The sequence below is a fragment of the Anser brachyrhynchus genome, assembly GCF_964034855.1.
Source record: "Anser brachyrhynchus genome assembly, chromosome: 3".
NCBI lineage: Eukaryota > Metazoa > Chordata > Aves > Anseriformes > Anatidae > Anser > Anser brachyrhynchus.
In genome coordinates this window covers 24,432,374-24,452,489 of record NC_137696.1, presented here as the reverse complement: position 1 = coordinate 24,452,489, position 20,116 = coordinate 24,432,374, and the positions used below count along the sequence as shown (strand labels likewise).

At 36.9% G+C, this 20,116-nt stretch overlaps 1 protein-coding gene across 6 annotated transcripts in view; it reads right to left on the bottom strand.

Moving 5' to 3' along the window:
* Positions 1–20,116, bottom strand: part of KCNK2 (potassium two pore domain channel subfamily K member 2) — a 160,357-nt gene that overhangs the window by 47,707 nt on the left and 92,534 nt on the right. For 4 of the 6 annotated variants that reach the window (XM_080587225.1, XM_080587228.1, XM_080587226.1 and 1 more), the window contains one exon: positions 18,106–18,223. In XM_080587225.1, coding sequence (XP_080443351.1) covers positions 18,106–18,223 — 118 coding nt within the window. Of the gene's footprint in view, positions 1–8,742; positions 8,796–9,343; positions 11,479–18,105; positions 18,224–20,116 lie in introns of those variants that run through there. The other 2 variants (XM_080587229.1, XM_080587230.1) reach the window with 2 other exon arrangements.

The window sequence follows — 20,116 nt, the reverse complement described above, 5'->3', positions numbered from 1 at the left end:
AGCTACCACCACCCTTGTGCCACGTGTTATTACCTAACATGAAAGGGGAAACAGCATCTTTTAGACAAGTGACAGGGGAAGACGTGGCTGAGGAGGCTTAAAAGAAGCGAGAATGCAAATGGCAGACAAAACAGAGGCACAAGTTTTTCACCCAAGGTTAGTAAGTAAGCTTTCTTTCATGTGACCCCACTCTGCCTTCACAACACCATGCTCATACAGTGAAGCTTCTGCATGAACAAGTTGTCAACATGTACTTACTTGTCAGCAGATATGGACAGTAGGTTCCCAGGTGAAGCCATGTAATGCTTGTTGAGATGCCAATACACATATGTATTTAAAAGACCATGATGCAAATACATGTGTAAACATACATTCATACCTTTATTTATTCTCTTACTGCACAAATAAGATGAATTTTTAAAAGTTTACTGCATACAGGTTTTATTATACAGTTCTTCCTAGCAAATGGCTGAGCCACGGTATTGTAGCCAAATACCAGGAAATCTCCATATTCTTACATACAAGACACATTCTGGAGGTCTTTTGCTGTTCCAGTGAAGTTATTTTAGTTCCCAATAGCTCTAAGCAAGCTGGGATAAGTTGTGGGAACACCTGTGACTGCCCTACAACATAACATCTTGCTCACTCTTAGAGCAAGTGATGAAAAATCCCTGAAACCTGCCAATGCAGAAGTACCTTCATAGGTTGGCCTAGAAGCCTACCTGCGTTGTTAGCTGGGACAGCATATCCAGCACTCAAAGTACTACAAAGCTCTCAACTCAGCATTTCTGTACTACATCAAGTCATTGGCTTTAGTGGATAGCGTCTAAAATACAACAAACATGGGTAGCAACTGAGACATCGGTGAAGTACAAGATAGCTGATCACTGAATTCACATGCTTTATGGAGACTGAAAGCCTCTAACTCAACAGAAATATACAATTCCGATGAAAAAGAGAATTTTTACATGTAAATGAAAGGACAAAGAGGGGCAGCAAGCATTGAGGCAGTATTAAGGTATACCCATCTAATACCTAAAAGAGAAAAATAGAATGGCACTGATTTGAAGAAACATTTAAGACTAACTTTGTTAGTTACTAAGAGTCACTTAGAGGTAGTTTCAGTAAAACTGCCTTTATATTGGATCCTGGCAGTATTCACCAGATTGAAGGGTTTTTTTTTAAAAATATATTTTTTCTAATGTATTTATATTAATTTCTATTAATATTAAAGACTGACTCACAGGAAAAACAAAATGACATGAGTAGAGAAAGCATATACCACTAACACAGGGAAAAAAAAAGACTTTCCACAAGAGTGGAAAAATATGGGGCTTGACATCACTGAACTAGCAAATACCAAATCCACTGGCAACATCAAGCACAACTTGTCTTCTGCCCTCAACATCATCACTCCAACATCATCACTCCTCCACAAGAGTTCACCACACAAAAGTTCCTCACACTCTTGAAGTCAAGCATATACACGAGTGTTTGTAAACTTAGGACCTAATATTTTAACACATTATTTCACACATGTATTTTTTTAAAATGTTCGTGGTTGGTTATGATTCCATCTGACTACTGTATAGATTTACTAGCTGTATGCATCAATATGGTCAAGTCTCCTTTTCTGCCTGGAATCTTCTGATTTTAATTTGCCTATAAATTTATTTGTGGCTTAGCATTTAGCCATAATGTCAATGACGGTTCCATATGCAATACATTATACATGACAAATTACTAGTCGCTGACAACTAGAATAGATCAAAAACTAAATGCTTTAAAAATGCTTCATGATAAAAAAGAAGCAACTCCGAATGGTGCCACCAACAATCTCAAAGCCCCATTCAGATGGCGGCTGCAGCCCTTCCTGTCAAGGTGTTCTGTTTGCTCTGTGGTTACTTTTCCAGGTGAGGTCAGGCAGAGGGTGGATAGAAAAGAAGCCAAGAAAAGCAGGTGGTGATGAACACAAGATGAAAAGGTTGCAAGAAAAAGGGAGAAATGGGGAATGTTAGAAAAACCAGTGAATACAGAATAAAGAGCACCCGCCTGAGCTTCCAGACAACTGAGAGAGAACATCCCAGCTTTGATGCTCATGGTAGGTGTCTCTTCTTCACAATTTCTCCAAAGGCCACGTGGCAGAGAGAGGCATAGCACATCCTCAGAGCTGGAACACACTTTGCACTATTCTGTGTCCAGTATTCCTTCATCAATAAAGCATTCACCATCCCAGCTGCTTTTCCAGCTTCCCCTGCTATGGTTATTTTGGTGCCAGTTAATAAGCAGATCTCTGTGGGAGCATTTCCATGGAGGTCTGCAAAGTTGCCATCCTGTCTCTGCATGACTACTTAGTGACATGCTGTTCTAACAAGCATCTGGTAGTCTTTCGCGTCTTCCAACAGCTTTCAATACCCCATTCCTCTATCCCAGCATTATAGAGATGTGCTCTAAGTAGAACACAAAAAATTATCTTTTGAAAAACCCTGAACTTTATGGGTGTATATGAGGATGAGAATAATATAGTTCTAACCTTACAGCCAGCACATGAACCATCTTACAATTGCAGGAGCGGTTGGCCAGCCAGTGATAAGCCACCATGATATTTATTACTCTTCTGAAACTCATCACAGCTTCTGTCCTCAGCAAAGGCATACTGCTCACTGCTGGCAGGGTGCTTGCATGGACAATGTTAGGTACAGATATATATGCACACGTCTGTCAAACATAGGAGTCAAAAAGCACCACAGTGTAAAACTACCAATTCAAAAAGTGTGAGCTCATTCATCTCTAAGTCTAATATAGAACTTCTTAATGATAACAAGACCTGAATATGGGTCTTATCACTTTGATGATGTGTTTTATTGCTAGTTCTAGGGGAAAGCTGTCCTGTTTCTTTCTCTGCTTCCCATCTTTATTGCCCTTTCATGGCTGCAGAGCACAGTACAAGGCTTGCTCAGCCAGCCAGAGTCTGAAGGGATGCCTCTGCTGTGGAAGCTGATGAAATACGAATAGATTTGATTGACAAATAATTTTGACTGCTTCATTGCATTTTATCAATCATCTCTAAATTTACTTTTTCTAAACCTGTTCTCTTGCTTTCAACATTTCATGAAAAGAAGGATTATTTCAAATTAGTCCCTGTAAATTACCACTCACAGAAAAATACTGGATAGCCACTAAGGTTGAGATGCCCTAAACATTAAACTTGGTTAAAAAAATGTTATGAGTGGCACAGATGCGAGTCTGTCTACACTTACACTGACAGTGTTATACTTGATCATCATTTGTATGATGGTTCAGCAGCATACCATTCCAGAAATCTCATTTTTTAAATTAAGCAAGAATAATAAACTTTTAAATGTTTTACTATGAGAGCGTGGACATGAGTCTGAGTATCTGCAACATGGTTCAAACATTTCCTAGAAAGGCATAATAATAGTGCTTTTATGGTCACAATGACACAAGAACATAGTGGGATAAGGTGATAGGACAAGGTAACGACTGTTAGTAGAGTACCTGATAGAGTTAGAAAAACAACAGTATTCAGGGTAAATGAGGCCTTCCTCTGCTATGCTCCAAAAGCATATCTGTTCCAGCTGTTTTGAGTGGCTCTCGTAAGATACTCCCTTTCCCTACAAATCCTACCTCTTTTTACAGAAGAGTAATCACACATTACTGAATTCTACTCACTTTCATGAAACAAAAAGTTGAATTTAGGATTGTAAATTATCATTTCTATTATAAGATCTAATACCCAGTCTTGGAGCTTGATATATCTGCCAACTGCAGTTCCTGCAACCTCACCCTTCAAATGGAGCATGGTCCTTGGTCTCTGCAACATACTCATGTTCTTTCATACCAAAGAAATGTACTGTGCAAAGTTCCAGACAATTTTTTACTGTACCCTTGGACACAAGGTTCAGTTTTGCTTGCTCCAATAATGAATCTTTCCATGTAAAGATTTGTTGCTCCTGCAAATATGGCAACAAAAATAAATAAATATTTAAATATTTTGACCCATATACTAACCATAAATGAACTGTTTTAGTAGAAGGATACAGATATTTTTTCCCCTTCTTTCTGCTAGACCTACCAAAACCACCCTATTGGTAATACCACAGCTTCAGAAGTTTATGTATTTCACATGACATCTTCAATCCCTTCATTTCAGCATCTTCATTCTCATCTAAGTCTATTTTGATATTAATATTCTTCTACTAACAATTGCTCAATTAATATGTGTGGATTTTTGACAACACCGATTAATATCTTCTTTAGTTATTGTTGCAGAACCACACTGGCTACTGCTCCTTTCATCCAATCATGAGAAAAGCACAGCTTGAAGATTGTGGAATTAAAAACACAGAACGAAGAGTACAGAATAATGACTGCTCCAAATCTTCACTGACTTATAGTAGATAAAGGGGACTACCAGTTTAACTGAATATCAAATCTGTATTTCATATTTGCAGACATGAAAATTCTGAAGAATTTAACAGCAATTACTAATTAGCAGTCAAAAGTTAAGAGAAGAGAAGGGTGATTATTTTGCATGCGATGCTTGCAAGTGCAGACTTAAAAGCTATTTACCAGGATGAACAATATATTAATAAGAATCTGTCATAAGTCGTTACAAATTTATAGATCTCTCTTCACGTAGATAATCTACAAATCACCTTACAGCAAAATACAGTATTTCAGACAAATGCAAGACTAAATTACTTTTTTATGTAGCCTAAGAAAATACCACTTCAGGGCTCAGTCGAAGCTCAGTAAATCCCATAATGAGACACCAAAAAATTAAAATTTCTCAGTCTTGACAGTGTATAATGGAGCAGTGAATTGGATAATGGACTCTTATTCTGGTAAGCACATTTTCTCTGGCCAGAGCTTAACCAGACAGTAGACAGACACATGGCCAGAGAGGTTCTCTGTTCTCAGGCTGCTGAATTACACTTTCCAATTACACAGTCCAACGTGTGGAGCAATGTTTACACCGCCTAGCATATCTCCTCTCACATTCACCATCCTTTCTTATATCAGGGAAAGGACAGAGCAAGTCGTAGAGCAGAAGTTTCTTTGCCTCCACCTGGAGCACTGCCACAGCTCTGGTGTCCTAGCACTAACCGAGTTCTAGCAAATATAGTTCCCTGAAACCATTTCTCCAAACAGCTCTTAGGTTGTCCACAAAAATGCTGCGTTTTGCAAACCTGTTTTTTTCTGATCAGAGTGAAGTTTCTCAATCTGTGGTATAATAAAAGCACAAATTGCTATCTTCAGATCAGTTCCAAGAGGAGAAAGGGTTTAACCAAGTAATGACACTGGTGGATTTCAAACAGCATTTGGTGACACCAGATATGTTTTAGCAAATTTATGTCCAAATCTAAAATTAGATTCAAGCTGCCAACAGGTCAAACTGCTATGATGTTAGAGTGGGTGCCAACAATATGTTACCAAAGAACTTTTTAAGCTATCAAAATTATGGATATTATTTCCTACGGGGAATAGCTCAAAGGCCATGGAGATATTACCTATTTAAAAAGCAAAGCTAGAGGCTCTAATGGTCTCTACCTTCACTCTCCCTTATTTAAGTAAAAGATCATCAAGTAAGATTAAAAGATTCACTACTACATTGAAAAACAGGTTTCAGTCTTCTTAAATTAGTCTGCTTTTTGAAACATTATTCAACTATCACATAAAATTAGATAAAGAATCTGTACTTCTAACTTACACAATCTCAGGGATCTTTGATATAGGAATTTTTCTTGATTCCAGAACTAAATTTAGCAATTTTAGCTATATATTGTAAAACATGTCCTTAATGTGTCATCAATTAAACTGAGCAATACGGCTACGTGGGACACTCCACCATGGTGTTACTGCTGCTTCAAAAAGTTTGTGATCTAAATAAGCAAGACAGACATATGAGCAGAGCAGCAAAGGGATCCAAACAACGGATGGCAAGCACCATGCTGTTTCCTCAATCATTTGTTTGCTGTGATGGATCACACAGCAAAAATATTCAAATGCCTGCAAACCAAGGTCATCCATCCATGGTTCCCCTGACAACTGTTTTGTGCCATATTACCCAAAGAATGCTGGTAAACCAACCAGGTCATGACTAACATATGACCCAATGATATAAATGATGAAAGTCTGCAAAAATTACAGGACAACAAATAATTCTCACTATGCCTAATTCTGGGAGTTGAGGAGGAAAAAATATATACTGAATTTGGATAAAAAGCAGCAGCAACTGTAGAAGAGCAAAAAGTTTCCTTCCAGTGCAGTCTTTTCAGATGGTGAAATTTTTTATGGGTTAACAAATTACTAAGACATAATAGAAACCATCTTTTGTTTTTTTTTTTTGTTTCTATTTTTTTAAAAGAAAGCTTTCATGAACTAAAATAAGTTGTACAACTAATCCCAATGATAGAAAAGAGTTTGTCAGCCTGACAAGCAGCAAGTGGCACCAGGCTATTCCTGAGAAGTATTTAATTCAGATTACATGCCTGGAGAAAGGAAGAGAGATGAAAAAAATCTATATAGCAAGAGGTGATGACAGCAAGTAAATAATTATTCAGGAGTTGGAGTCTGGCCATCAGAGAGAAGAGAAAACCCAAGTGACGTGCCTAACTCTTCTATTTGGTTGCAGTTTCAGGCATCTTCATGACATGCTGGGAGATAGGAAACACCAGCAATGTTTTCAAATAACGTCATCCTTAGCCAGATCATCTTAACACTGGATACTTAAACATGTTTTATAGAAAAGAATAGCAAATTCTGTGAAAAAAAAGTAGCTACATTCAAAGCTTAAGAAAAACAGTTTTGATGGATTTTGCAAAGTATTTTAATTCCCAAGATTAGAACTATTTTTCCTACTCAGATTGCTTGATAACTTCTATTTATCTAAATATGAAATTAATACGCCCATACCCACAGTAGCTGAGCATAGTGAATTACTGATTACAGACGGACAACTGGTTTCGAGTAAAGGTCACTGCAGGTGAGGGAGGCCTCACTGTGACCGTGATTACCATCAAATCCTGTTTGCCAAGTGAGACTTAAATTTACACAGTTTGCGCGGTTGCTGTGAAACATTCACAGTAAAGATGTCTATATGAAGTAATTTCTTCTCTTTAATTATGCTTGGCTTTCTCCAGCCCCTGGGTAACAGTCCAGCAAAATACATCAGAATCCCACACAAGTGTTAGAAAAGCACATCTTTAGTGAAGCCACAATGGTGAAACTGTCTGTAGATTTGTCCCCACAAAACCAAAATGCCAAAGGTATACTCTTCTTAATATCAAAGAATACTGCTAGCTGTTTCTTTTACCAAAAAAAAAAAAAAACTAAAAATTTTAAAATATTTTAATGTTTAAAAAAAATTAAAACCACCAATCAAACTGCCTTAGTTAGAACTAAGAAGGTAGGTTAACTAGAAGGAGATTATGATATTCATCATCCTCATGTGCAAGCCCAGACTAAAATTTTAACTAACAGTACTCACACAAAAATGTCTCAAGAAAAAAAATACATACTTATATATCATATGTTTTACAGGCTAACAGTTCTACTCGCCCACATATTTATTTATTATTAGCTACTATGTAGAAGACAGCTGTCTTTCCCTTAGCCTACATCAGCCTTTTTCTTCCACACCTGGAAAAGCATTGAAGTATTCATTGGTCAAACTCAGCATGATCAAGACTCTTCTGTGCTGTCACCTAAACCTTGCATTCCATGAGTCCTTTTTACCACCCACTTTATTACCAAGTATCTGTTCCTCCCAAATGAAAAGAATGAAGTCATCAGAATATAACTTTGGTACTCGATTATACTTTCATTAGCGGTTTAAATCACTTTTCAAGACGTTTTATCCTCTTTATCTGAAAGATTGCACATGCAGATTATATGCATATTACTGTAGAAATAAAACTGTACTGCTGAAAAACACGGATTTTAAACCCACACTGAGATGTGAGCAAATCAAGCCTGCAGCACCCTGGAACTTCACTTGCAGTCACACCAACTGATGGAGATCTTGCCAAAAGTAGGTGAGATTTTCCAAAGTGCCAGAGGATGCGATACTGCAAAATACTTATTGGAAAAAATAATAATAATAATAATAATTTCTTCTTTACCTACATTTCCACCTAGATTTCCTTTTTTTTTTCTTCCAGTTGTGGGTCAGAGGTTTTCTGTTGCTTGCCTTTTTTTTTTTTAATGGAACCAAGCTGCTAGCAATAATGAGAAATCTATGAAATACAGAGAGTTCTCAAAGTATAAAAAAGAAATGCTATTATAAAATGCTAATGGATATTCTCGTGCACTGTAGCGATACTTTAATGCTATTTTACACCCTAATGCCAGGGACACAACACATCAGATTTTATACTACCAGCATCTCCCTTCAAGAAACCTTTAAGCCATTCTAGGCTGTCAGTACAGCCTTCTTTTCATATTCTTTGAAATAAATAGATGTCTTTCCAATATCATTAAAAAAGAGCCCATCAGTTTAAGAAGTACTTTCTCATACCAGGTTATATGGACTGGATGCCTTAGATACTGTATGAGGTTTTTGAAAACAGGAACTGAAAAGCTTTTTGCAACTTCACAGAATCAAGTTCTATATTCTGTGCTTCTACAGTTACAGCTAAAAAAAAAGTAGCCACAAAAAATCATAGGTGATCTTTACACTGTTTTACACAGGGAGGAATGCAATGAAACTGAACTTACATTTTAATGTAGCCTTGAAATAAAAAAAATGCAGTCTCAAATCCAATATAAACCTCACGTCCAGACAAGCAAGCAGTTGATAAAATACATGTGAATGTTAGACTCTTGTTTGCCAGTTCCTTGAACATAGTTTTAGGCACTTCTGCAGCATAGCTACCTTCCCCACCCAGATGCAGCCTGAGAATTTACCTCCTTGACGGTGCATTTGGCAAGCACACTGGTGAAAAGCTGGCTCAGGACTTCAGCAATAGTGATCAGAATGATACAGCCCAGATCACATTCATGCACTTGAGTGAAGTGGTAGCCAAGAGTCTATCCTAACCAACTGACCCTTTTCTTTCAGTGCAGCACTGGAATACCCAGACCCAGCTATTCCCTGACCACTCACCATTGCCCCACAACAACCAACCAGAGAGCCAAGAGGTGCTCCTGGGGCTTGGCAGCAAATGATCAAGCAAAGCCTCCATGCAACATAAGCAAGCTTTTTCAGAGCTTAGTTTTCAGGATGAAAAACCACCATGGCCTACCACAGCCACCACGTCAATGTGATTTAAAACAAAAAAAACAAACAGAGGGAGACTTACAGTGGGCAGGTTCTCACCTGGTATAAAACAATACGCCATTGTGCCTTTTGCCCAGATTTGTAAAACTACTTAACATGATACATTCAAGCTTTCAGAACCCAGAGCATTTCTGCTAAAGCCACCTAGGTAAGTGCCTTGCTTTCTAAAGTGATCAGCAGGTAGGAACCCCAGCTGACACGATCAGCTTCACTTTCAAAGCAGGTTACTGCCTAACATGCTAATCTTATATTTTTAGAAAATGGTAATAATTAAAAAATCTGGTATTGATTATGGCTGCCATCCCCTTTTTAAAAGCTGGTCCTGATTAGCAGCTCAACTAAATAGTAAGTGCAAACAGCTTTGAGCAAAACAAATCATGGTAAACAGATTACCGTAGTAAAAGCAGAGTTTACCAGCAGATCATCCTGGTGGGATATACAACTACATACAGGTGCTTTTATTTTGACCTCTAAACACTGTGCACTCAGTGGCTCAACTGTTGTTAATTTATGGTTAGTAGAAACAAAGCACAAAACATTTACTTTTTTTTTTTTTTTCTTTCTGAATTTTCCCAAATCCTGTGCCTCTTGTTTGCTTTCAGGATTTGAGGTTCTCGTGGTTAGTTGCACCACTACTGATGTAATTATGAAAATAAACAAAAAGGGAAGCAGGAAATAATTTCACTTATCCTAGTGTTCTGCAAACAGTGTAACTGTATTCAGCAGTTCTTCCTGGCAGACTTTCCTTTATTGATAACAACAAGCTTTCAGAACTTGGAAATTAAAATGGATGTGATTGGGAGGCTCAGAAACCTTGCACTGATGAGTTGATGATGAGAAATCTAAATAAAGAAAAGAAAATCCAGTTCCATTAGCACACTAGCATTAAGAGAGTAAGCTGTGAAAATTTCAGTGCTCATTTGCAGCGTAAATTGGGGACTGTGCCACAACTGACAAATTGACATTTTCACTCCACAGCAAGACTAGAGCAGAACTGTGCTAACCGTAGTCTGGTTTTTAGGAAATTACAGAAGATGCAGAAAAGGCATGGAAAATTTCATGCCTGGCAATTTGTTTTAACACAACTGTTCACTATTTCTTAGGAAAAGGAAAATTAAAAGGTTAGAATGTGCATGCACTTCAAACTGGAGAAATCTTACATCTCCCTCCATCCTTTGCAAGGTCCAACAAGAAACAGACACTAAACCAAAATAAAATCACCAGTGCTGCCTAGGAGGATGTTTATCAGTGAAAATAAAAAGGCTATTTTGACAAAATCAGTTTTCAGTGAATTCACGTCAATGTTGAAAAGATTCCAGTGGCTGCAAAAAATATTCCAGAGTACAAATATATTTGGAAATTCAGTTTTAAAGGACAAGTAAATAGTTGGTAGTCCTTTGAATCAGGATTAAAAGACCAAAAATTTGTAAAAAAGACCAGTGCAAAAAAAGATATGAAAGATGATACAAAATGTCATTGATGTTACCACCTTTTCTCAAGAGAAAGCATTCCTTTATACCTACCATTGTAAAGTTTTTCTCCAGAACCTTGCCAGGTCAACAGAAATTCCCTTGTACATTCACACTACTAAGAGGCTATATTGCCCTGAGCTTTTCCGATATAGCTAATAATTTGAAGTAGCAATATCACAAGAAATATAGATCCTTTCTGTTTTGAATATGGCTCAGAGAACCTGCAAGTGCCTCCAGTTTTTCAGATACCTGCGTGTCAGACACCAGTGTACCAAAAAGAAGCTAGTAGAAAAAATAGCACTTATCTGTGCAATTAAAGCTGTGTACCATGCCATAAACTTACATTTCTTAGCTTTTAGAGCCAAATTTAGCATTGTGAGGTATTCTGGCATGCACCAGAAAAACTTGGTCCTCTCCTTCTCTTAGTCTCAGTCTTTGTGGTCAGTAAGGCTCACCTTTTCTCTCATTCAACTCACACCTTTTCTGATACACAAGTTCTCAATGTCTCTGACTGAGCTCTTCATCTAATATTATTTCCTTTCAGCTTTTCACCATAGTCCTTCCATCACCATTGTTCCAGGTTCCCTAACTCCCAGCAGTGTTATTCTAATTTATTACTTCTGAACCTCGTACGGTCCAAGTGTTATTTCCTCACCATCGGAGTCAGATAAGCTCTCTTTCATACTGCCTGAACGAATGCAGGAGAAAATTGAGGGCACGATAGTAATACGCTCTCTACTCACTGTTCCTTGGAGAAATAATTACAGAGGAAATCTTGCTTAGTTGGTACTGTTCTGGAAGGATGTATGCTCAGTACGGATGAAATATCTGGAGAATTTTGTTGTCAAATCCTCAGAGCGCAAGTGAGCCACTATTTGTCAACAGCCAATAACTGGGTCAAATTCTTTACAGGAGCAATAAAAGAATTGAAGGAGAAAAATTAGAATGAAAAAAAAATGGAGAAAAAGAAGCAATTTTAGCTCCACCATCTTCTCTTTGGAACCACAGTGTGGGGGCACAGCACGAACCGAGACGAAGGACTGAATTCTGAAGAGATCTCAGGGGATTTTTTTAAACAAAATAGTTATTTCTGTTGATATTTGGTCAAATGAGATATACATATTTAACACACTTTGCGAACAGATATGAAATTACTGACACTTTCTACAGACTCCTCCATAGAGTAAGAGACGGAAGGAGCATTTCTACCTCATTCCCCAGCAATCTCTCACTACTGCATCTTCATCTTCTAACTCCTAACCACTGTTTTTCTGCATTGCTCTGCAGCTGGTCTAACCAACTGGTTATACTCAGCTTTCCCCCAGGTACACCTACACCGGGAGCTATATGAAACCTGGACATGCATCCAAGCTACTAATGGAGGATAAGATCCATGGCCCTACTTTACTGAAACTTAACTTGTTGCATTTGAAAGGGAGCCAAAGAAGATGATATTGAGTTGAGGAACCTTCAGAGAAACAGATCCTCAAAAGCCATGTGCTCCAATGTCCACCATGAAGTCAAGCTCATATAAGTCATTGTCCCAAAAGCAGATCTGAATATTGACATGGTTGGGAAAATCATGTAGCAGAATATTTTTCCGGCAAATATATTTTATGTTATTTACTTTTAGGAGGTTTTCATGACTCCCTTCCTCAATCACCTCTACATTTGCACTTCACTCTCTTTTGTTTGCTTTACCACTTTTCCCTTTCAAACACACAAGGCACAGAAACCCCAGCATTTATATTCTGATCAGCAAACTGGAGTAGTCTTTTGAATTTTTTTTTTTTAAGCTCATCCTCAATAGCATCTACTTTTGGAAATAACCAAGGCACACTGCCTTCCCAGCCCAGTTCTGCTCCAGTTCTCAACATGTGGTCTGTGCTGTATGGTAGATGTGGGTTTCTTATGCAGGAACCACAGAAGAAGATTAAAAAGAAAGTCTGAAGGAGTCCATAACTCCACTCATAAGTTTGAGGGGTAGCTAATTTAAAAACATGAAAAAGTCAACATTTAAGATAATTCGAACACTTTTTTTTGTTTAGGAGATATTGGAGGGCAAGTTTTTTAGGAAAAAAAATGGACACTTAAAGGTCTTTTTATTGTTGTTGTTGTTTTTAAAGAAGGTTGTTACTATTCCTGTTTTAGTGAAACTACTCAACACCACAAGAAAAGATGAGAAAAACTCCGTCTCTTCTTTGGTGACAAAAGCAGATACAAAACCAAACACAAAGACAACAACAAAAAACATTCTAAGATACATTTGTGATACTTGCTACTTTTCTGAAGTAAGGGAACACATTTTTCAGCATCGCTTGCAGTTTTTATCTTTACCATCTAGCATAACAGGTAACGCATTTAGATTACCAGCAATATTTATCCTTTAATAACATCAAATATATTTTGTGTATTTTAGTTATCAACACATTACTCTTTTACTTTGTATTTCAAAAAGGCAGTGAAATTGTGCCAGAAGGGACAGATTTAGCAGCAGGATTTTATTATTTTTTCAAATCAATAAGCAATGTAATAAGACTTTTTAAAATACCCTGACTTCACAGGAAAAACTTGTGTCCAGGCAGTGGGAAAATGGCAGAAAAAGTATTCCTTAAAGTGAAATTGCTTTTGAACCTACATAACTAATTGCTAATCAAGTGACAAATTGAGTTCAGATTTCTCGTTAAAAATATTAACCATATTTCAGAGTTTTAGCTGCTTGCTATTCAAAATTGTTCCCTAAAATATAAATATTTAGAAATATTGAGAAATAATTGTATTATTGTTATTATTATCATCATCATTATTGTTGTTATTTTTGTTATTTATTCATTCGTTTGCACTCTGCAATGATAGTTGTTAGGCTTTGGACCCAAAGAACATAGCAGTATTACAGTAGGTAGTTACATGAAGCTAATTTAAAGCTCAGTCATAACTGAACTTCTCTAGAGGTTCAGTTTCAAGTGCCTATGAGAAGTCCGGGTTCAAAAATCAAGGGCTATTAAAAAAAAGTGGGACAAGACAAGAAAGAAATGATGTATTCTTCCTTTTTTGATTTGTAGAGAAATTTATTAAGAACTCTGGGATCTGGACATCAATAGAGTTGCCAAGTATCCTCTAGTGCTCAGGTACTCAGGAGCTCCATGAACTCATCCTCACGTAGACACAGATCTGTTTGGAAAGACGTGCTCCTGATAACTACAGCTGTCGATGAGGTTGCTGGCATTCCCGACACACTCACAGCTGCTATTCAAGATACTCCATCTTCCAGGAGTCCAAAGAAGTGCCCTCTCTACTATACATCTGCTTGTGGTGCTTGAAAAAGTCATTACAGACCAACTGGAATAACAGCAGAAATTGTACAGCTATTTGAATGAAGATCTGTAGGAGTGTACTAGAAGTTTTCATTATATGGTTTCTGACATTGTTTATGTGCTGAGACAACAGTCATTTATGAGAAAGTCCACTAAACTAAACATCTTGGCATGTCTACTTTGTTTTTTGATTTTTCTAGATACAGGTATCTAGCTTGCAGCAAGAGAGATCTCCTTCCCTACCCTGTTGCCCATAAGAAACTTTCTCAGGACCTAAGATATAAACTGTTGGGGAAGGAGGGGGGCTAACTGTCCATTTCTGAGTTAAGCAACCTATTGAAGGAAATAATCTAGAGGATAAAAATGCACGTGGAAGGACAGTTATGAGTCCTCAGAACAAAAAGATGTGACAGAAAGATTATTTACCACTCTTCCTCAGCACTAGCTCCAGCTTTATTATTGAGTTACCATTTTTTCATGCTTTTCCTCTCAATCCTGTTTTTTTTCTTTTCTATAGACATGTGGTCTTAGAACAGAACTGCGTGAATAATGGTATTTTCAGGTAGAAGAAAAAAGTCTTTTGTGCTTTGCAGCACATTTTATCCCAGGGAACAATGCAACAATATATTTCACAAACAACCTCTGCATTCCCATATCCCTCTGTTACCATTTTCCCTCATAGGGATTATCTGAAAGTGTTCCATAGACACAGAATAATCACACAGTTCCATATTTCCTTGTCAAGATGAGCCATATTTATTCTAGAAACACATCCACAAGTGAGAAAACCTAACTAAGCAAACTAAGCCCATAGCCAGCAAGGTAGCTTCTTGATGCTGTTGCACAGTAATAAATGCAAAGCCAAAATCAGTCCACTCAAACATGGCAAAAAGACTAAAAAGGATATTTTCTATTAAATAGAGTCTTGTGAAATTGTTTGACACTGACCTCTGTACTAAATCCACTTCCTAGGAAAGATCTAGCAATAGATGGCAGATAATATTCTATTAAAACTGAGTTTAAAATTTTATTATACATACTGTAACATTTACTAGATAATATGAAGGATTAAAAAAGAATTTTAAAAATAGTTAAATAAATGCCACACCACGGTTTCTCTAGTGTTACCTCTGCTTTATTTAGCTGACTTTGACCCTCGGTAAATACACGTCACCATCAGAAAGCCTTTCAGCAGCCTACAGGAAATCCAGAGCAGTAAGAAAAGACACATGGTTCTGGACTGCTGCCAGCTGCCACCAAAATACAGTGTCAGGATTTTTCACTTGCCATTGGTATAATATAATAATACCAGTGACTGTAAAATAATACTTGTTGCTTAGGTAAGCGCTAAAGTCTTTATTTATGATGTCCTCTCTCCAGGAACCAAATATTTGGTGGGTGCAAGTGGTACTATCATTGAAGAAAGGTTTGGAAAAAAACTATCCATAAATAAACTATTGGTTTCACTTAAATTTCTTGGATTCCAAGATATCAGCAGGAGGTGTGTGGGCTAATGATAAGGTAAAATTATAGTAATAAGAGGTTTGGGAAACTAGAGAATCTGCTGCAACACTGGAAAGCTATCATTTTCTGTAGATGGTAGTAATCTCTTCTTTTTTTTTTCTTCTATTCAAGTACTTCTTTGAGGCATTCAGTCTAAAGGACATAATATTTATAATTTTATTCATACTTATAAAAATCACTTTTAAAAATTATTTCTGCAAAGTTGTTTTCTGAATTTATAAGGTCATGTCTTGGTCCACAGAGAATATCTATCCATAGTGTTTGGATGAAACTTACAGCAGCTCTCTGGAGATGTTCATAAACTGCATTTTCAGACTCCCGAGAATTTCAAGTATCAAGTTATATGATAAACATATGCCCCCAAGTCGGAAAGAATGCCCTCACTTTCAAAAGGTTACTCATATATGAAAAGCTCACACTGTGAGCATAAATGCAGTTGATGGCTTGTCATAATATAAAGAATAAGGGAAAACACAGCCAACCATCATGTTCATTTCCTGAGAGAGCCACAATTCCAAAGGCTTTTCATGACACCTCCTTTTCGTGTCACATTGGAAGCTCTTTGTACCATCAGGAAGATGGTTCACAGCAGCAACAGTAACAAATATGCAACAGCATTAATGTACACATGCAATTCAGAGATCCTAAGAAACAAACCCAAAAACTGTAACTGATCGCAAGCTTTCATCAGAAGGCTTTCTGATGAAAAGCACAGTTGGTCCAAAGCCAAGATATTTCTCAGAATACTTTTTCTTAGACTTTTTCCTTATATTTTCTATCACAAAAACTGAAATATTTAGAGTTGTCTAGTTTGAACTTCTGACTACTCTGGTTTGCAGAAATGACCTGAAATATTAATTTTCAAATGTATTTCCTATTGGGTTATCTTGCCTCCTGGGGACAGCAGACCAGAGGACTGGATCCGTTTGCAGATGCCCCTCTCTCCTCTAAGCAGGACACATGTTTTGGTGGTATCAGGTCAATAAATTAAATCAGGAAACATTTTGATTCTGAAAGACCTTAAAGTTTTATTTAGAAATGAAATAGCAAAACAAAATGTTCCACTGCTTTCAGACAATTTTTTGAATCATTTAATTCCCTGGACATTTTTCCTACTTTTTTATTCCTATTTGCAACTGAAACAAACGCTAAGTACTTTCTACAGGACCATGGATACTTACTTGCAATGATATACTTCTATTAAAATATCCTAAAGAGTAAGCAGTAATTTAGAAGCAAAACATAGTGAACTGCAAAAGATATTGGCCAGTATTAATAAATATGCAGTTTAAAATAGAAGCTAAATTTACAACATCAAGCTTCATGCTGTCAGAAGAGGGTAACATGAGATTGATTGTATAGCTATCCTTCCCTGGCTTTTGCTTGTCTTGGTTATAATCTGATAAAATTTCATTTTTCAGTACTTAAAATTAGTGAGTTTGTTGCTAACCTTTGTAAGGTCAGAATTTGACTCTGCTTTCACTAAATCTGTGTTTTAGTTTCTCTGGATGTGAAAAAATATTACACCTAGACACAATATTTATACATATACATAGGCATGTATACACGCAAACACACAAAAATACTTTTGCACTTGTACACAAAGAAAAAACAAAGGTATATGAAAAGAACACCCCTTCCTTCACAATATGCATATAAATATTACATAGAGATAATAAGTGCAACAGTGAAACAATTGGTTATACATTACTCTAACAATGCAGGTCTTAATTATTTTATCTGATATCTTCAAATTTCCAGCCTACTCTGTGGATGCCCCTCCTGTGACCTGGGAGCTGTGCTACATCTTCGAACTGTCTACTGTGTACACTATATTCTAGTCAAGGGGAAGAAACTGAAAGGTCAAACACTGCTCCTGCTCACACCTGCCCAGGGGGACAATAGCTCTTGCATGCCGAAAGGGTGCAGAAAGCTCACTGGGCTTGTGTCTATGGACAAATCACCGTACAGCTTTGGACCTTCCTGAATGCAACAGAAGCCTCAAAGTAAGCCTCTGACTGTCAATTTGTCCATCAATACAGCGTTCATAACTGAGTACGCTGAACTGAATCTTTACCATGTTGTCATCTTATTAAAAACAAAGAAAACATAGACTGGGATTATACAGACTTGAAATTCCATACATCTCCAGCAGGGTTTAATGCACATGTGCTTTAAGTCATGCCCTATTTAACACTTATGATTACACAGTTGACCAAATTCCCCCTAGAAAATATTTCCACAGCCTCTTCTAGTCACCTCACAGAAACCTACAGCAACATTTTTCCTTCTGTTGCAGAGTCATTTACTCAGCTAGGTTAAAGAGAGCTCTCACGTCTGCCCCTGCAGCTAAAAAGTAACTCTTTACTTTAAAAAATAAAAAATAAAATAAATAAGATTTGGAAGATATACCATTGACAAATATATGCACACATTTGAAATCAAAATTGTTTCTTCAGTTACTATAAAAAGATAATAAGCTGTGTCCTACCTATGGTGGTAATAACAGTGCCAGCAAAGAAGAAGGAACTTCCCAAGTCCCAGTGACTGATCTGAGTAGATGTGTTTCCTAAAGGTATGATTCCTGCATTTATTGCTGCCACTACTTGCTGCAAGTTTAAAAAGATTTTCGTCAATATTCATGAAACAAGGATATTAATACACATTACACAGTAATTTGTTAAGTCACTTATTTAACCCAAGCAATAAATCAGCAAAGGATGGGTATTGGGCTGTGAGTTTTCTCATTCAGTCAGGCTAGGATGTAATCTTCAGAACACACCCGAGCACGTCAGCAAGCTGCAGAGCTGTGAGCTCTAAACCCCTAACGCAAAATGAATACAAAATCCACAAAGTCCATAAAAGTCACCTTAACTAGATGACAAACACAATTTTAAGTGTTGTAAATATTTGGTGAAGAAAATGATGCATTAGACAAAGATTTACAAGTAAAGTTTCCCCAAATATTCCTCTATTGAGTTAGGTAAGCAGATGTATTTTTTAAAACACAGTCATTTTAAAAGAAAAATTGTCCGTACATTTTTTTGGATCAAATTAACTCCAATTAATTTAAACACTTCTGTAGAACAGGTGATTCAGTAATTAAAGATTTATAATTACATTTATGGTTATAAAACTTCCACTATATTAATAACAAATCCAGAGTCAAGTACTAAACACATATCTCCAAGTTTATACAACTATATACTTCATAAATGTCGTCCTTGAAAAATTCAGTTCCAGCAGCTGAAATGAACAAGCATGACATTTGTGACATTTTCAGAGTCTTGAGAAATATAAGACATTTCTTATTTTGGCAATGTCACCTACTGTAAATTGTTATCATGAAAGAGGATTCCTGTGCAGTTTTATCTCCATTGGAGGTATATACCAGCAGCATTTCAGTTAAAAGCTACATGTCAAGAAAAAGTATTTTTAAACTTGCAATAAATATTTTAAGAAACGCAAGCTATAATTTCATTCTGAAACTTTAAAACAGGATTTATTTCATAATTATGATCATAGTAATAATAATTAGTGTTTAACAAAAGAACAACAGAGGAAGCAATCCTGCATGGCTAAAATGAACTTTTTTCACTAACCAATAGCTTTCTGCTTGGTGAGTTGTCCAAAAATGACTATGCAAATAAAGACATTCAGCAACAGGGTAGACCAGAATGTTTTCTGTGTGGGCAGAAAACCCACTGTTTTGGTTTCTGAAACTGTTCTGAAACTGAAACCCTTTGAAACCGTCCCACTGTTTCAGAGGAAGATTGTTTTGCAGAATTATTATTATTTTGAATCATAAAATACATCAATAATTTGCTAATGAAACCATTTTTGTTTCTAAACAGTGCCTGTGGAAGTCAGTTGTTATGGACAGACAAAATATCAATGCTGGGATCACCAGGCTATCAATTTGTAGTGGCTAGATCTCAACCAAAATCCTCCACTTCCAGTTTGGCATTGTCAAAGCTCAGATGCACAAAGCAGCCATTTCCAAATCCACAGCTGTATCTCTACAGCCATGGGGATCTTGCTGCCGTTTTCAGCACCCAGGGATTTCAACAGAAAGCCAGCTAGGGTACTTTTACATGGACTTTACACACTTTGTCTTCTATACCTTCAACTGTTTTCATTTTAAAAATGCTTTAAAATACCAGAAAGGCAGACATCAAAGATGTGGATTTTTCAGTCCTACTGAGGAAGGAGAAAAGGATGGCGAGAGGGAGAGGAAGAGAGTTTAATTTTGCTTTGGGTTTGCAGAATAATGCTACTTCTATGTTTGTACATTACCTACAACTTGGCAACGATAAGTACTGACAAGTGTTTACGTTCCTGTAGGAAGGGACACATCAGACTAAGCCCCATGTGGAAACCAGCCCTTGTACCGATTTCAGAATTTACACATCACAGATATTCCTTTGACTTATAAACCCTAGTGAGCTGCATTATGAAGCCTACTGAATACATTTTGAGTATTTTTTCATTTTATTGAACTA